The sequence below is a fragment of the Schistocerca cancellata genome, chromosome 2, assembly GCF_023864275.1.
Source record: "Schistocerca cancellata isolate TAMUIC-IGC-003103 chromosome 2, iqSchCanc2.1, whole genome shotgun sequence".
In the NCBI taxonomy this organism is placed as follows: Eukaryota; Metazoa; Arthropoda; class Insecta; order Orthoptera; family Acrididae; genus Schistocerca; species Schistocerca cancellata.
In genome coordinates, this window is record NC_064627.1 from 109,676,221 (window position 1) to 109,692,081 (window position 15,861).

At 44.6% G+C, this 15,861-nt stretch overlaps 1 protein-coding gene across 1 annotated transcript in view; it reads left to right on the forward strand.

Moving 5' to 3' along the window:
• Nucleotides 1-1,646, forward strand: part of LOC126151333 (acanthoscurrin-1-like) — a 98,053-nt gene extending 96,407 nt beyond the window's left edge. Inside the window, exon 3 of the mRNA XM_049915934.1 lies at nucleotides 1,062-1,646. Within this exon, the coding sequence (XP_049771891.1) occupies nucleotides 1,062-1,646 (585 nt within the window). The remainder of the gene's footprint in view (nucleotides 1-1,061) is intronic.
• The last annotated feature ends 14,215 nt before the right edge of the window (nucleotides 1,647-15,861 follow it).

The following is a 15,861-nucleotide window of genomic DNA, read 5'->3' on the forward strand; positions in this document are numbered from 1 at the left end:
GGGCTGTTGCTGAAGATTCGTTTACTTTGCTTTTGTTGCCGAGTTACATGAGCAGGTTAATTATTTCCATTAGATATAGGTAAATTTACATTCGTTCCAGTCTTATTTGGAGTGTATTCTGCAACCTTTTGCGTCCCAAGAAATAAGTGGAAGTACTTACACTGGATGAGTCATCTAAATCAAAACATTGCATAGCACAAAAGAAAAGTAGCACAGACAAGTTTCCCATGAATGGCAGGGGTCTTGAAGGTGAGACAGTTCCCTTTCTGTTAGACGATGTAATCGGTGAATAACAGAAGACATATCCCTTTTTATTGGACTCTGTTTTTACTGCATAAAAATGAATAATTTTGTACCGTAACATTATCAATCTAATAAGGCATTCAACAAATGTTACAAACTCAAATTCATAGACTGAACTTAATTCATAGCGGTTGTATCAAGAAGACCCGTAGAGGGTGTGAGGAGGGGGGTGGCGCGGAGGGGGAGGTGCCGACAGACCTTGAGATACTCCTCCAGAGTTTGTTTTATTCAGGTTTGTTGAAGAGTACCATGTAGACAGGTGTTATTATAGGCCTCCCTAACGTAAATATTTACAAGTAAGGACCATTGTTCTATGTTTCTACCCAGCGTAAAAGACACTTTCAAATGAAAGAGTCCTTTAACTCTATGTGTGTGTGTGTGTGTGTGTGTGTGTGATGTGTGTGTGTGTGTAATTATCTGTGTGGGCGGGTGTAATAATTCCTCTAGTCAGGCGTTAGCAACGCAAACAATGAATGAAACTGCCTGTTCTGTTAAAGAACAAATAGAAATGAATTTGAAATGTAGTGAATCCATAAAAGCACAACAAACGCTTTCACACTTACGTTAAAATATTTTTTGTTTCGTTTTGGACAGGTTGTTGTTGGAAAACGTTTAATATTATTAAGAATTACCATGTGGTAGCATAGCGAGACGTATCTCTCCTTAAGGGGAAGATAGACTTTGCTGTTGATACCTGTTGCTGTCATTTTCAGGTGTGCGTGTTCCTGTTCGGACTGGCTCTGGCCGAGGAGAAGCAGGTAGAAAAAAGGGGTGTGATTGGTTCCCTCGGTGGCTACGGAGGCGCGTCTATTAGCGGTGGTTACGGGGGCGGCTATGGGGGCGGCTTTGGTGGCGGTTATGGAGGTGGCTACGGAGGTGGCGTCGGCTCTGCAGTTGGAGGAGGTCAAGTAACCAACATCGCCATCACCAAGCAGGTCCCCATCCCGTACCCAGTACCAGTGCAGCGTACTGTCCCAGTACCAGTCAGGGTTCCTGTCACGGTGCCAGTCAACAGGCCGGTACCAGTGCCTGTCCCACAGCCGTACCCTGTCCCTGTGCAGAGGCCAGTCCCAGTACCCGTGAGCGTCCCTAGCCCAGTCCCTGTACCAGTACCACAGCCCGTCGTCGTCAACCAGCCGGTACCTGTCGTCGTGGGAGGCGGCGCTGGTGTCGGCGCAGGTCTCGGAGGCGGCTACGGCGGCGGCATTGGTGGAGGCTACGGTGGTGGCTACGGAGGAGCCATCGGCGGTGGCTACAGCGGTGGCTACACCGGTGGCTACAGCGGTGGCTACTCTGGGGGCATTGCTGGAGGCTATGGAGGCTATGGGAAATACAGCCACTAACATCAGCAGCTGAAACCAACAACTCGGACAAAACACGCCACCAGAGATTCAATGCATATTTCTTACAATGTTCTGTAACTGCAGCAGAAAATAAAAAGCATTTGTAAGAAGGATATCTCGTTAGTCATTATAGCCCATTAAAAATAATGCTGTTGAGAATGTATTTAGTTTCCAGGTTTCTATTGTGGAATTTCTTCACTGTGAATCAATATTCGCTGTGAAAATGATGCTTGGCAATTCAGACAATTTATTTTTGTCTTCCATACTCAGTGTTCCATTTTCTCAGACAACACATTTTAAAACTAGAACTCCAAAATTCGACGATTTTGTGTATTATGAACATTTTACTGAAGGGTCTTTTCCAGTGTTTGATTTCATCACATGCCACACACAGCCCATATCTTTCCATTCTACAATTTAGATGATTTGTGGAGACTCAAGACTAAGAAGAAATGACAGCAGTGGTTATCACTAGGTAGTATTTACCTCTTTTCGTCTATGTTTGCAGTGGTGCAATACAGATCTCAATAGAAAATTTCGAAAATATTTAATGCTGTTATGGAAACTTCGGTGACCTTATTAATTTGTTGATTTAAATAAATAAATTCATATGTAAACACTCTTTCTGTGAGCGATAAAAACACATGATAGTGTTCTCCTTAGCCAAGAATACAATAGAAAAATTCTCTCGTTGCACAGGATTAATTGTTTTTACGGAAAGTCAGAGATAGAAATTAATAAAAGAATCAGCAGTGGAACGGAGGTCATTGGGATGCTCAACTGAAGCTCCTTTAAGCAGGTATACCTATCAGCTGACTTCATTCTAAAAAAAAAGGTGCAGCTCTAACGAATTTTCCAGGAGTGATCCCACCTCCACCCATTACATGGTCATCTGTAAGTTTTGCCAGCCTCCTCTTCCAATACCTACTGAGTTGAGGGCTATGGCTAGTGAAACCCGACCTATTGACAGACTCGACTGGCCCCACTGCAATGTGACTCATGCTCTTTTCCATCAGTACCTTCTCCTGTTCTTTATTAAAACACCTAAGAGCAGCATTAAGATGAGGCCGATCATGGCGCTGAAACAATTGAATGAAGTGCACATTAGTGCCCCAGTTTGAGTAGCTTTCTTTACCAGGTCACCACGTATATCATATTGCCCATCCCTATCATGACTGTTCCCTGATCCACTCATAATCACAACCGGATTCTGTTGTTTTTTTTATTTTAATTCCTGCTTAACTCCTCAATGCTTCAGTAACCTGTGCCACCCCTGCACTAGGCTCCACAATGCTGGTGACCTGGTACTCACTCCACAAAACTTCCTGCAACTGCTGGCCAACACTTCTACCGTGCGAACTACCTACAGCAGAACCTTCTTCTTTCTGTTAGAATTTCTTTCTGTTAAGCTAGGTGGCCTCTAGTATATCAAATCTACATTCTGGCTCTCAGTCCATAGAAGCAGCTCCCGATTTTTTTTTAACCATCTTATTTAAAGGCGTCGTCAGCTCAGAAAGACTGGGAACGAACTGACGAAAACGTACGTCATGCTGATGAATCAGGAAACACCGTTCTTGATCTTGGGCGGGAAAAAGCTGTAAATGACCCCAGTTCTAGACTTCTCAATACTGACTCCCACATCAGACACCAAATGACCCAAAAAAAAGATCTCCTGAAGTACTAGTGTAACTTTAGATCGGTTGACGGTTGACTCCTTCTCCGTCACATGCTCCAAAAGATGGTGCTAATGGTTAAAGCGCTCAGCAAGCGATGCATTACATATGCTGACGTGGTCAAGGTAATTAAAAACGAATTTAAATTTTACGTCTCTGAGCACCGAACCAAGGGATCTGGAGAGTACAGCCGCTCCAGTCGACAGACCAAAGCGCACCCAATTTAACTTACATAAGTTCCAGTCGGTAGCAAAGGCGGTGGCTACCTAGGATTCTTTGGCCAGAGGATTCTGTTAGCACATCTGGTTGAGATTTATCACAGACAAACAGGGGGCCCCAGAAAAGCGGGACAGGTGTCTTATACAACCTTACTAAGAAGCGTTTGTTAGGTGTCAGCTGAATAATAACTCCTGGTGTTGTTGGAAGATTGGGGGTGCAGAAAACGTCTTCCTCCTTGCGGCACCTGTAGTGTGGCTATGTCAGTCTGCTGAGCTGCCTTCACCATATCCTCCTTGGAAATAAGCCGAGCTTATGCAGGAGATGAATCGACAATGACCCAAATGACCGACCACTAGGGTCCCCACGTCCAAGATACAGGCCGAACTGAAACTGACTTTTCTGTGCATCTCAGTACAAACTCTGTCTTCACTGCTGCTCACATCAGCTGCCCGATACCAAGTCCCTGCCTCGCTGCTTCCCCAACCACAAGGCCCACACTCAAAAGATAGGCCCATACAAGGGGTGGGAGACTTACTGATTCGTACTATGTCTCACTAAGATCGCAGTTTGTAGCTTAATATACACTCCTGGAAATTGAAATAAGAACACCGTGAATTCATTGTCCCAGGAAGGGGAAACTTTATTGACACATTCCTGGGGTCAGATACATCACATGATCACACTGACAGAACCACAGGCACATAGACACAGGCAACAGAGCATGCACAATGTCGGCACTAGTACAGTGTATATCCACCTTTCGCAGCAATGCAGGCTGCTATTCTCCCATGGAGACGATCGTAGAGATGCTGGATGTAGTCCTGTGGAACGGCTTGCCATGCCATTTCCACCTGGCGCCTCAGTTGGACCAGCGTTCGTGCTGGACGTGCAGACCGCGTGAGACGACGCTTCATCCAGTCCCAAACATGCTCAATGGGGGACAGATCCGGAGATCTTGCTGGCCAGGGTAGTTGACTTACACCTTCTAGAGCACGTTGGGTGGCACGGGATACATGCGGACGTGCATTGTCCTGTTGGAACAGCAAGTTCCCTTGCCGGTCTAGGAATGGTAGAACGATGGGTTCGATGACGGTTTGGATGTACCGTGCACTATTCAGTGTCCCCTCGACGATCACCAGTGGTGCACGGCCAGTGTAGGAGATCGCTCCCCACACCATGATGCCGGGTGTTGGCCCTGTGTGCCTCGGTCGTATGCAGTCCTGATTGTGGCGCTCACCTGCACAGCGCCAAACACGCATACGACCATCATTGGCACCAAGGCAGAAGCGACTCTCATCGATGAAGACGACACGTCTCCATTCGTCCCTCCATTCACGCCTGTCGCGACACCACTGGAGGCGGGCTGCAGGATGTTGGGGCGTGAGCGGAAGACGGCCTAACGGTGTGCGGGACCGTAGCCCAGCTTCATGGAGACGGTTGCGAATGGTCCTCACCGATACCCCAGGAGCAACAGTGTCCCTAATTTGCTGAGAAGTGGCGGTGCGGTCCCCTACGGCACTGCGTAGGATCCTACGGTCTTGGCGTGCATCCGTGCGTCGCTGCGGTCCGGTCCCAGGTCGACGGGCACGTGCACCTTCCGCCGACCACTGGCGACAACATCGATGTACTGTGGAGACCTCACGCCCCACGTGTTGAGCAATTCGGCGGTACGTCCATCCGGCCTCCCGCATGCCCACTATACGCCCTCGCTCAAAGTCCGTCAACTGCACATACGGTTCACGTCCACGCTGTCGCGGCATGCTACCAGTGTTAAAGACTGCGATGGAGCTCCGTATGCCACGGCAAACTGGCTGACACTGACGGCGGCGGTGCACAAATGCTGCGCAGCTAGCGCCATTCGACGGCCAACACCGCGGTTCCTGGTGTGTCCGCTGTGCCGTGCGTGTGATCATTGCTTGTACAGCCCTCTCGCAGTGTCCGGAGTAAGTATGGTGGGTCTGACACACCGGTGTTAATGTGTTCTTTTTCCCATTTCCAGGAGTGTAGTTAGCATGAAAATCTTGTACTCATAGGCGCTGAATCTTGAGATCGATACTGTACACAGTGCCCACGTATTTGAAATGTGCATTTCGTTTTAGCCAATGCCTATGATACAAAGCCAGCCTTTTTCATTTCGTTACTGAACACTTACAAAAAAAGAATACTATCAATATGCACCTCACTGACCACTGATGACAGCGAACTCCTAGATGGAAATAAACAAATGAAAGCCATTAGCGTTAAAGGTCTGAACATAACTGCTGCTGATGCTATACTAACATCTAGCAAAAGAGCAGAAGAAAACATTAGAGCCCTTAAGTCTGTTTCTCCCACAATAACTGCCAAGCTAGTGGCAAGAGAAATGTACGCATAGTGCTGACAGAATCTCACCAGTTAATAACATTTATTCTAAATAATTTCAGCTATGAAACTGAACAACTCTGTTTATATCTAAGATGCTTTCAAGTATATCACGTAAGACTGAGAACCTCTATAATCCTGTAGGCTGCAGCAACAAACTGATACAAAACTGCGACAACTTGACCCAGATCTGAAAACAAAATTACTGACCTTAGTGCAGTCTACACGGTGAGCAATACAAGATGGCGGTCTTGAGGGTCTGGCGCAGTCTGCATGGTTCTCAGTATAGAACTGAAGATGGTGATTGATAATGTCATCAGTGACATCAAAATCCAACATGGCAATACAAATTAGCGGACCTGGAGATATAAGTGCAGTCTACAATGCTGCCAGTTCAAAATAGTTGTTCTAGTTTCCATGGTAGTGTAGTTTTCTACCTGTCACATCCTCAATGTCCACTCACCAGGTGAACCTGGTAGATGTGTTCAGTACACCCCAGTGAAAGGTTGATCATCATGAGGTGTCATCAGAGATCTGCCACCTCTAGACAAAAATGAAACTAGTACACCAACCCCTCAGTGTTCATCATTATCATTCATTGCATGTATGTGAATATATTTTTCTCAGTTTTCATTCATTTGTCCATCAGTTCCCTGACACAGCTGATGCAGTACCTGATACATATTAGCGGCAGTAGAGATCAAGTCAGCACAAAGATGACTCCATGATGCAGTGCCTGATGTATTGGATCAAGACATAGAATTGTTTCCAGTACATCCAGCATATGCACCAATCATCACATCAGTAACATTTCATGGTTCACCTGATACGCTGGAGCAGACTCTGAGCTTCTACCATCACCAATGTCTGCGTCGCTCGTAATGTTGCTACCACAGTCAAGTGTGAATATACTTGAATTTCTCATTTTCCGTCGAAGATATTTGAAGTATCACAATGACTTGTGACAGATGCATGGGCTAAAGCTCATTTTAAATTTCCCGCCATTTTCAATATGAGTTACAGTACATTTGTACTTTTTGATTGTTGGATTCTCCTCCCCGCCATTTTAAGTTAGATCACGTGAGCTGTGATTTTAGAGGCGTTGTGGTGCTGGTGCCAGTACTATAACAGCAACATAAAATCTATGTGAATTGGAACTTATATCTTCCACTCAGTGTTAGGCTATCAAACTGAGAGTATGCATGCACTGGCTCTCCGCAACGTCATTCCGACTAGCTAGCTTGTGTTATCCCAAATTTTCTTATGGGCTTTGAAACAGTAGTGGTAGTAGTAGTCGTAATGGTTTTAGTTATACCAGTGGTGGTGCAGAGGTCTTACCAGTAGCCTTCTCCAACTGCTATTAGTGGTGCAGCAGTGCTTGACAGCTTGACAGCTGATGCCCACAGACGTCCCAACACTCAAGTGGCGTGACTCTCTGCTTGCACTCTGGACCTTACGTTACAGCAGCGGTGTATGTGGGTCTGGTGCTCTTAGCACGACATCGGATGTGGGAGGTGGTGGCGTGTGGAAAGGAGTCTTTCCATGCTGTGCTGTTTGAATGACAAAGATGGCGCTGTTCCTATCGTATCCCACTACTGGTAATACACTCCTGGAAATTGAAATAAGAACACCGTGAATTCATTGTCCCAGGAAGGGGAAACTTTATTGACACATTCCTGGGGTCAGATACATCACATGATCACACTGACAGAACCACAGGCACATAGACACAGGCAACAGAGCATGCACAATGTCGGCACTAGTACACTGTATATCCACCTTTCGCAGCAATGCAGGCTGCTATTCTCCCATGGAGACGATCGTAGAGATGCTGGATGTAGTCCTGTGGAACGGCCTGCCATGCCATTTCCACCTGGCGCCTCAGTTGGACCAGCGTTCGTGCTGGACGTGCAGACCGCGTGAGACGACGCTTCATCCAGTCCCAAACATGCTCAATGGGGGACATATCCGGAATCTTGCTGGCCAGGGTAGTTGACTTACACCTTCTAGAGCACGTTGGGTGGCACGGGATACATGCGGACGTGCATTGTCCTGTTGGAACAGCAAGTTCCCTTGCCGGTCTAGAAATGGTAGAACGATGGGTTCGATGACGGTTTGGATGTACCGTGCACTATTCAGTGTCCCCTCGACGATCACCAGCGGTGTACGGCCAGTGTAGGAGATCGCTCCCCACACCATGATGCCGGGTGTTGGCCCTGTGTGCCTCGGTCGTATGCAGTCCTGATTGTGGCGCTCACCTGCACGGCGCCAAACACGCATACGACCATCATTGGCACCAAGGCAGAAGCGACTCTCATCGCTGAAGACGACACGTCTCCATTCGTCCCTCCATTCACGCCTGTCGCGACACCACTGGAGGCGGGCTGCACGATGTTGGGGCGTGAGCGGAAGACGGCCTAACGGTGTGCGGGACCGTAGCCCAGCTTCATGGACACGGTTGCGAATGGTCCTCGCCGATACCCCAGGAGCAACAGTGTCCCTAATTTGCTGGGAAGTGGCGGTGCGGTCCCCTACGGCACTGCGTAGGATCCTACGGTCTTGGCGTGCATCCGTGCGTCGCTGAGGTCCGGTCCCAGGTCGACGGGCACATGCACCTTCCGCCGACCACTGGCGACAACATCGATGTACTGTGGAGACCTCACGCCCCACGTGTTGAGCAATTCGGCGGTACGTCCACCCGGCCTCCCGCATGCCCACTATACGCCCTCGCTCAAAGTCCGTCAACTGCACATACGGTTCACGTCCACGCTGTCGCGGCATGCTACCAGTGTTAAAGACTGCGATGGAGCTCCGTATGCCACGGCAAACTGGCTGACACTGATGGCGGCGGTGCACAAATGCTGCGCAGCTAGCGCCATTCGACGGCCAACACCGCGGTTCCTAGTGTGTCCGCTGTGCCGTTCGTGTGATCATTGCTTGTACAGCCCTCTCGCAGTGTCCGGAGCAAGTATGGTGGGTCTGACACACCGGTGTCAATGTGTTCTTTTTTCCATTTCCAGGAGTGTAGTTCTTTAAGCATAGCACAAGTGGATTTAAACTTACTCTATAATATCATCTGACTGGAGAAAACTATGGATTTTTTAATTTCCTGACATTTAGTACTTAGGATAGGATTCTGTACTTAGCATAAATGAGCTGGCAACCATGCAGGTTGTGCCCATAACTCCAAGTGAACCATCTTGAATTCTGACATCAAAGAGGTGGGGAAATCTGTCTGACAATCATACAGGATGCACTCATATTCCACAGGTCGTCATGTGAGATAATAACATCACCTGGCTATGCTCGTATTCCAAGCTCAATCATGAGTCGGCATCTTGGACTGTGACGTCATAGGGTTGTGTTTGTATCCACAGAAAAGCGATTTTCGATCGCTATCTTCAGCTGTCACATCCGCCATTTTCGATCACAGTGTTTAATTGTGATATCGTAAAGCTGTGCTCATATTCCCAGGCCTACCATCGGTAATTGTAATGTCATGGGGCTGTGTTTATGTTCCCAGATCGGACAACTTGGAATTTCAACCAAAACTTCGATTTTCCGCCAATTTACATTTAAGAGAAGTGAGCTCTGGCACATCATAGAAGTGAGGGAAAACCGTCTAGTGCAATTGGACTTTTTAGAATCTCCCTTCAGTTTTTGTATTCCCACACACTTTTTTAAATTTTCTGCCATTTATATGTGGCCTGTATGAGCAGGGGAGGGAGAGAAATCTTGTATTAAATCATTATGTCATCACTGATGTGACAGGTGCGAGTGGGGGAAATAGGCAACAATGCAATCAGGGCACGAACTGGTATTCCTAGTCTAATGAGGTATTCGTGTTCTTAGTGTTAATATAATGACAGGGAGACACACAAAGATGTGTACAATAGGTTTTCAAATGGTGCTTTAAGAATATAGAGTTATACCATTCCTCAATCAGAAGAAATTTCTGTACAAATCAGCAGCATGGACTTGATAAGAAAACGGTTGTGAAGGTACAGCACCGGCCTGAGTGGCCGAGCGGTTCTAGGTACTACAGTCTGGAACCGCGCGACCGCTACCGTCGAAGGTTTGAATCCTGCCTCGGGCATTGATGTGTGTGATGTCGTTAGGTTAGTTAGGTTTAAGTAGTTCTAAGTTCTATGGAACTGATCACCTAAGAAGTTAAGTCCCATAGTGCTCAGAGCCATTTGAACCATTTATGAAGGTACTGCACTGATCCAATAACTGGATTTTCTCAGTTATGTGAATGGATCAAACAATGTTTTACTCATAGAAACCATTACACTGGATGTCCAATGATCAACAGAAACTAAGTAGCAGCGCTGAAGATTTCAACAGACACAGACGATTTACTTGATAAGGTCACCAGTAATCTCAAATGGTCCAATGACGACTATCGCTGATGACCAGTAACAATGATATATGGATCGAAAATCACAGTACAGCCGCATGAGGAACTGAACTTCAACTCTGTTGAATATGTATAACCACAAGCAATACTTCGTCTTAGTGATAATTCCGTCTAGCATGGGGTCAGCTGTACTCAGGATTTGGCAAGTTAATTATACTTAACTTTAGAGTACTATACACTCCCTGATGCTGCAGTTGTCAGCTAGTTAAAGGAGGGAAAAGTGTGCACCGTTTGTCTGTGAATTGTGTAACACTTTATTCCCTGCAAAATCCTATTTGAACTGTTTCTGTATAGAATTTACTGAGGAGGAAATCCGGTCTCGGGTCAGAATCTGCCCAAAGGAATGCGGGAATCCGCGTAAAAACCACACACAGAAATTCTGGTACACCAGCCATGATCGTTTATACACTGCACGGATTATATCTAGGTCTGGCTCACGTACAGATGTCTCAAGTTAGCATTCTGCTGTACCGGTCGGATCAATGCAAGAAAATGTCCATAGAAGAGAGAGAATTTGGTTGTATCCGACTACAGTATTAGTCGTAAGAGTCTGGCAGTTTCACATTATATACTGATGTGTTATAAGAGATGGAAGTCCAACTACTCACAGAGGTACAGTGTGGGCTGTGATTATGAGATGGCAGAGAAACTTGATACATATGCTAACGCGTTAATGCGGAACCTATTTACGCTGTAAAAAAATTAGTTCCAATTTTGGCCACCAGGTGAAAATCTGGCGATGTACAGCATCTCGTCAACATCATCTGTGCTCATACTGAACGAAGTGTGTAAATGGCAGTTAATAATAAAATCGAAATTATGCCTTACTCATTATTTGACTTGTACTATCCTCATCTCGTTTCTAATCCATTGCATGTGGAAAGATTTCCATACGTCTTTCTTGCACTCACAGGGCCAGATATTGTAACTGGTGGCCAAAATTGGATCTAATATTTCGTCCTGCATAAATAGGTTCCGCATTAACACATTAGAATATCTGCCAAGTTTCGTTGCCATGTGATAATTGCAGCCTACACTGGACCCCTGTGAGTAGTTACACTTTATTTCTAATCAACCGTACTTTGGAATAATGCCACGTGCAATGTGCGAAGTAAAAGGAGCACCCAAAATCAGTAGTAAAGAAGGTGAATAGATGAAAGATTTGCTGCCAGGCTTCCAGAAAAAGTACGGTTCATCTCTTAGGGTGACAGCATACAAGTTGTGACTCGGACATGTTCTATCGAGAACATTTACACAAACGATATACGAAGTTGACTAGAATCACTTTTACTACCTACTGTTTTAACAAATATCTCGCCTGTGGCTCACGAGATTATATTAAGAAAGACTATGGCAAACATGGAGGTAGACATGCAGAGATTCTCTTCTCTCCACAAACTAATGGACTGGTGAATGTAGTGCACGTATCATTGTGTACAGTGTGTATAGATGTAAATCAGAGAGTCAGTAGAAATCAACCGATGTACATTGTAACATCTTTTGAGTCATTTCACAAGGAAAAATAAAGGAATACACTTTACAATGAAATGTTCCTACATCAGCGTTGGCTCACTTACACGTCTCGCAAGCTAGCTGCGAGCAAGTCGGATAAACGCAAGAAGAGAAAGAATCAGACAGTATCCGATAACAGTTTAGCGTTCAGAGTCTGGCACCTTCACACCATATACCGGATGGCTATAATTAAAGAACAGCTTCTCACGGAGGTCCAGCGCAGGCTATAATTATCATATGGCAGCGAAAGTTGGTAGATATGCTACTGTGTTAATGTGGAACAGATTTACGCTGGAATCAAATTAGTTCAGTAGAGAAGATCAATTTTTTTTCCTCCAAATGATAAAATTATAGAGTATAGGAGGATACATTAGTAACACCTGGAAACAATGGAGAGTGAAAGACTCCCCTTAAACGCTAGAAATTATAAGTGCCAAGGAGGATGAGCTAGAGGAAAGCCATGCCAACGATAGGTACCGTAACAGGCAATTTCGCCTAACATCTGAAGAGACGAAGAAAAGGAAAAAGAAAAATTAGTTCCAATTTTGGTCACCTCGTCGACATCTCCGGTGCTCATTTTGAGTAAACTGCGTAAATGGTGGTTAATAATAAAATTAACATTACTCTTTTGTCACTTATTTGACTGTTTTCTTCCACATCCTGTTCTTAACCCGTTACATATGAAAACATTTCTACATGTCTTTCTTGCATTCACGTCATCAGATTTGCACCTGGTGACCAAGATCAGAAGACGTGCAAATAAATGCAACTTGGAGACTAAGACTGACATAAAGCGAAGATTAGGACTTGAAGATGACAGAACGCTACTTTCTTGAACTGATTGGTGACAGAAAGTTATGTATTCCGTAGATGATTCGTAAAAATGTCATTTGTGGCAAATAAATATGTCAGCTGGATTACAAAAGCCTGTGTTACAACGTTCATCTTTATTAATACTCGTTACAAGAACTTCTTATTCATTCAGTACTACTGCATCTCTAGAACTTGCTAGAAAATCTTTAATATCGAGCAGTCAAAGGAAAACGAGACCTATAAAAAAAGTATGTAAACCATTTATTATTTCAAAATCATTCACCGTAACTATTAAAATATTTATTCTACTGTGAGACAAGACGGATTCTGCCTTCATGGGGAAAAATGTGCGATTGCCTACTGTAATGGGACGCCCTCCTCTAACATTACCTTTTTTTTATATAGAAATAACCGATACCATTAATACTGTCGATTCTTGTATAGCTGAAATTAATTTGTTACTATCGTTACGTACCAATCTGTATGTGCGTTTAAATTTAGTTTTCTTTTAAAAATTCTTGAAATTACTAAATTTCTGGCAGACCTAAAATTCGCATTATTAGTTGCACAATTTGACGATGATTATAAAATTTATTTCTGGACTCATTAACAAAATAATTGTATATTTCAGCGAAGATTCTTCCTTTGTCAAGAAAGTTTGTGAACACCTTTGCTTTGTAAACTCTTTGTAATACTGTGAGTACCGTAGAATGTTAGTGAGAGTTGTGGGCATGCCTCTGATGGAGACAGACGTTTTATTATGATAGACACTAACTATGAAATTAGGAACATTAAATGGAAATTGTAAGGACAGTGTGATATTTAATAATGCGACAAAGAATAAAATTCAAGAAATATACAGGCAAATCTTCATCAATTATTTAGTCATCAGGAACCCATAACGTTAAATCAAAATTTCAACCTCAAGAATGTACCCATAGACGCAAGACTTGGAGCCAACAACAACAAGAGAAATTGAAGATAAGTAAACTGTTTTTCTTTTGTATGTCTTACGCCTCTCGAAACTTTTGCAAGTAATGAAGAAGAAATTTAATGGTGATGTTTGGGAGGGTGAGATTACACTACGAAACCATGGCTGTTTCGTCCTAGGCAAATCAACAACGAATGTGTCTCGACCTGGCTCGAAAAATAATGAAATCGTATGAGGCCACATCGGAACTTCATGGAGGATGTGTCATGGCTTTCCAGCGTAACTTCTGTAGCGTAGGCGAAACAATCTTGGTAACCAGTGAGCGGACCCACATGCGGTTTATACGTTTTCGGAGCCCTGAAGAAACACATTCCTGTCCATCGATTTGCTTCGGACGAACAGGTGCACACATGGGTACAAGCAAGGCTCCGCAGGCAACCGCAGACTTTTTTCCAAGAATGCACTGACTGTTCTGTCTCACAGTGGGATAAAATGTATTAGCAATTATTGCGAGTATTTTTGAAGTAATAAACCGTTTATACTTTTTTCTTTTTTATCGGACTCGATTTCACTTGGCTACCTTTCATAAGAAACTAAAGTAATATTTCCTTTATTTCAGTTTATTAAAAATGGTTCAAATGGCTCTACGCACTTTGGAACTTATCTTCTAAGGTCATCAGTCCCCTAGACTTAGAACTAGTTAAACCTAAGGACATCACACACATCCATGCCCGAGGCAGGATTCGAAACTGCGACCGTAGCAGCAGCACGGTTCGGGACTGAAGCGCCTAGTACCGCTCGGCCACAGCGGCCGGCTCAGTTTATTAATTCCAACCGTTTATACTTTTTTCTTTTTTATCGGACTCGATTTCACTTGGCTACCTTTCATAAGAAACTAAAGTAATATTTCCTTTATTTCAGTTTATTAAAAATGGTTCAAATGGCTCTACGCACTTTGGAACTTATCTTCTGAGGTCATCAGTCCCCTAGACTTAGAACTAGTTAAACCTAAGGACATCACACACATCCATGCCCGAGGCAGGATTCGAAACTGCGACCGTAGCAGCAGCACGGTTCGGGACTGAAGCGCCTAGAACCGCTCTGCCACAGCGGCCGGCTCAGTTTATTAATTCCAACAGTTTTCTTTCATGGCCAGCAGCTCCAATTAATCTTATAGATGTCACTGACAAATGTCCGCCACCGTAGATGAATGCACAGCGCGCCGGGTTGTCGTGCTGGGGAGGGAGGGCGGGATTGGGGGGGGGGTTCGATTCCCTGATGGGTTGGAGATTTTCTCCACTCAGGGACTGGCTGTTTGTGCCGTCTTTGTTATCGTCATTTCATCCTCATCGACGCGCAAGTCACCCAAGTGGCGTCACCTCAATAGACTTGCACCAGACGATAGGGTCTACCCACCGGGATTTCCTCTCCACACGACATTTCGTTTTCAGTGACAAAATCGTCTTATTAGTGACTGTTATGTCAAAGTAGTTGCTATACATATTTTACAAAAAAGGAAATTAACTCTCAAGTTCTTATTAGGTCGATGAAATGTAGCACAAGTGTCACCTACATTAAGTATAGTGTCAAATAAGGTGGTTCACAATAAATTAGATTTTAAATAGGAAGGAAGACAATGCGCTTATTTTATGACAGAAAACTCTCGGAGAAATGTAATTACGGTGAAGCCCTTTTGCCGGCCGGTGTGGCCGAGTGGTTCTAGGCACTTCAGTCTGGAACCGCGTGACCTCGACGGTCGCAGGTTTGAATCCTGCCTCGAGCATGGATGTGTATGATGTCCTTAGGTTAGTTAGCTTTAAGTAGTTCTAAGTTCTAGGGGACTGATGACCTCATATCTTGAGACCCATAGTGCCCAGAGCCATTTGAATCATTTGAAGTCCTGCTTTTCCTTGTGATTTACCATACGTTACAAAAAGATGATGATGAATACCGCTTCTGAGCTCACGTATGCACGCATTATTTCTCCATGTTAAAGACAGGACAACTTGGAAAGCTGCTGGTTTCACCGAACCTTCAAGAAAGTGGGAACCATTTTTCTTAAGAGCACGTGCGTGCACTATTCGCATATATATGTCTTATCGTACCCGCCCACTATCCAAATAAAAGAACTCAGTAGGTGACCAACACCAATTCAGATCGTAACTTTGTGTAAAATATTTTTCTGATGTTCTTTAACAAGAAAGTCGCTGTGTTCAACGCCACGGACTCGCTGGAATCATAATCGCTTTGCAAGTATGATTAGTAATTCTCAAACGACTGTTAACT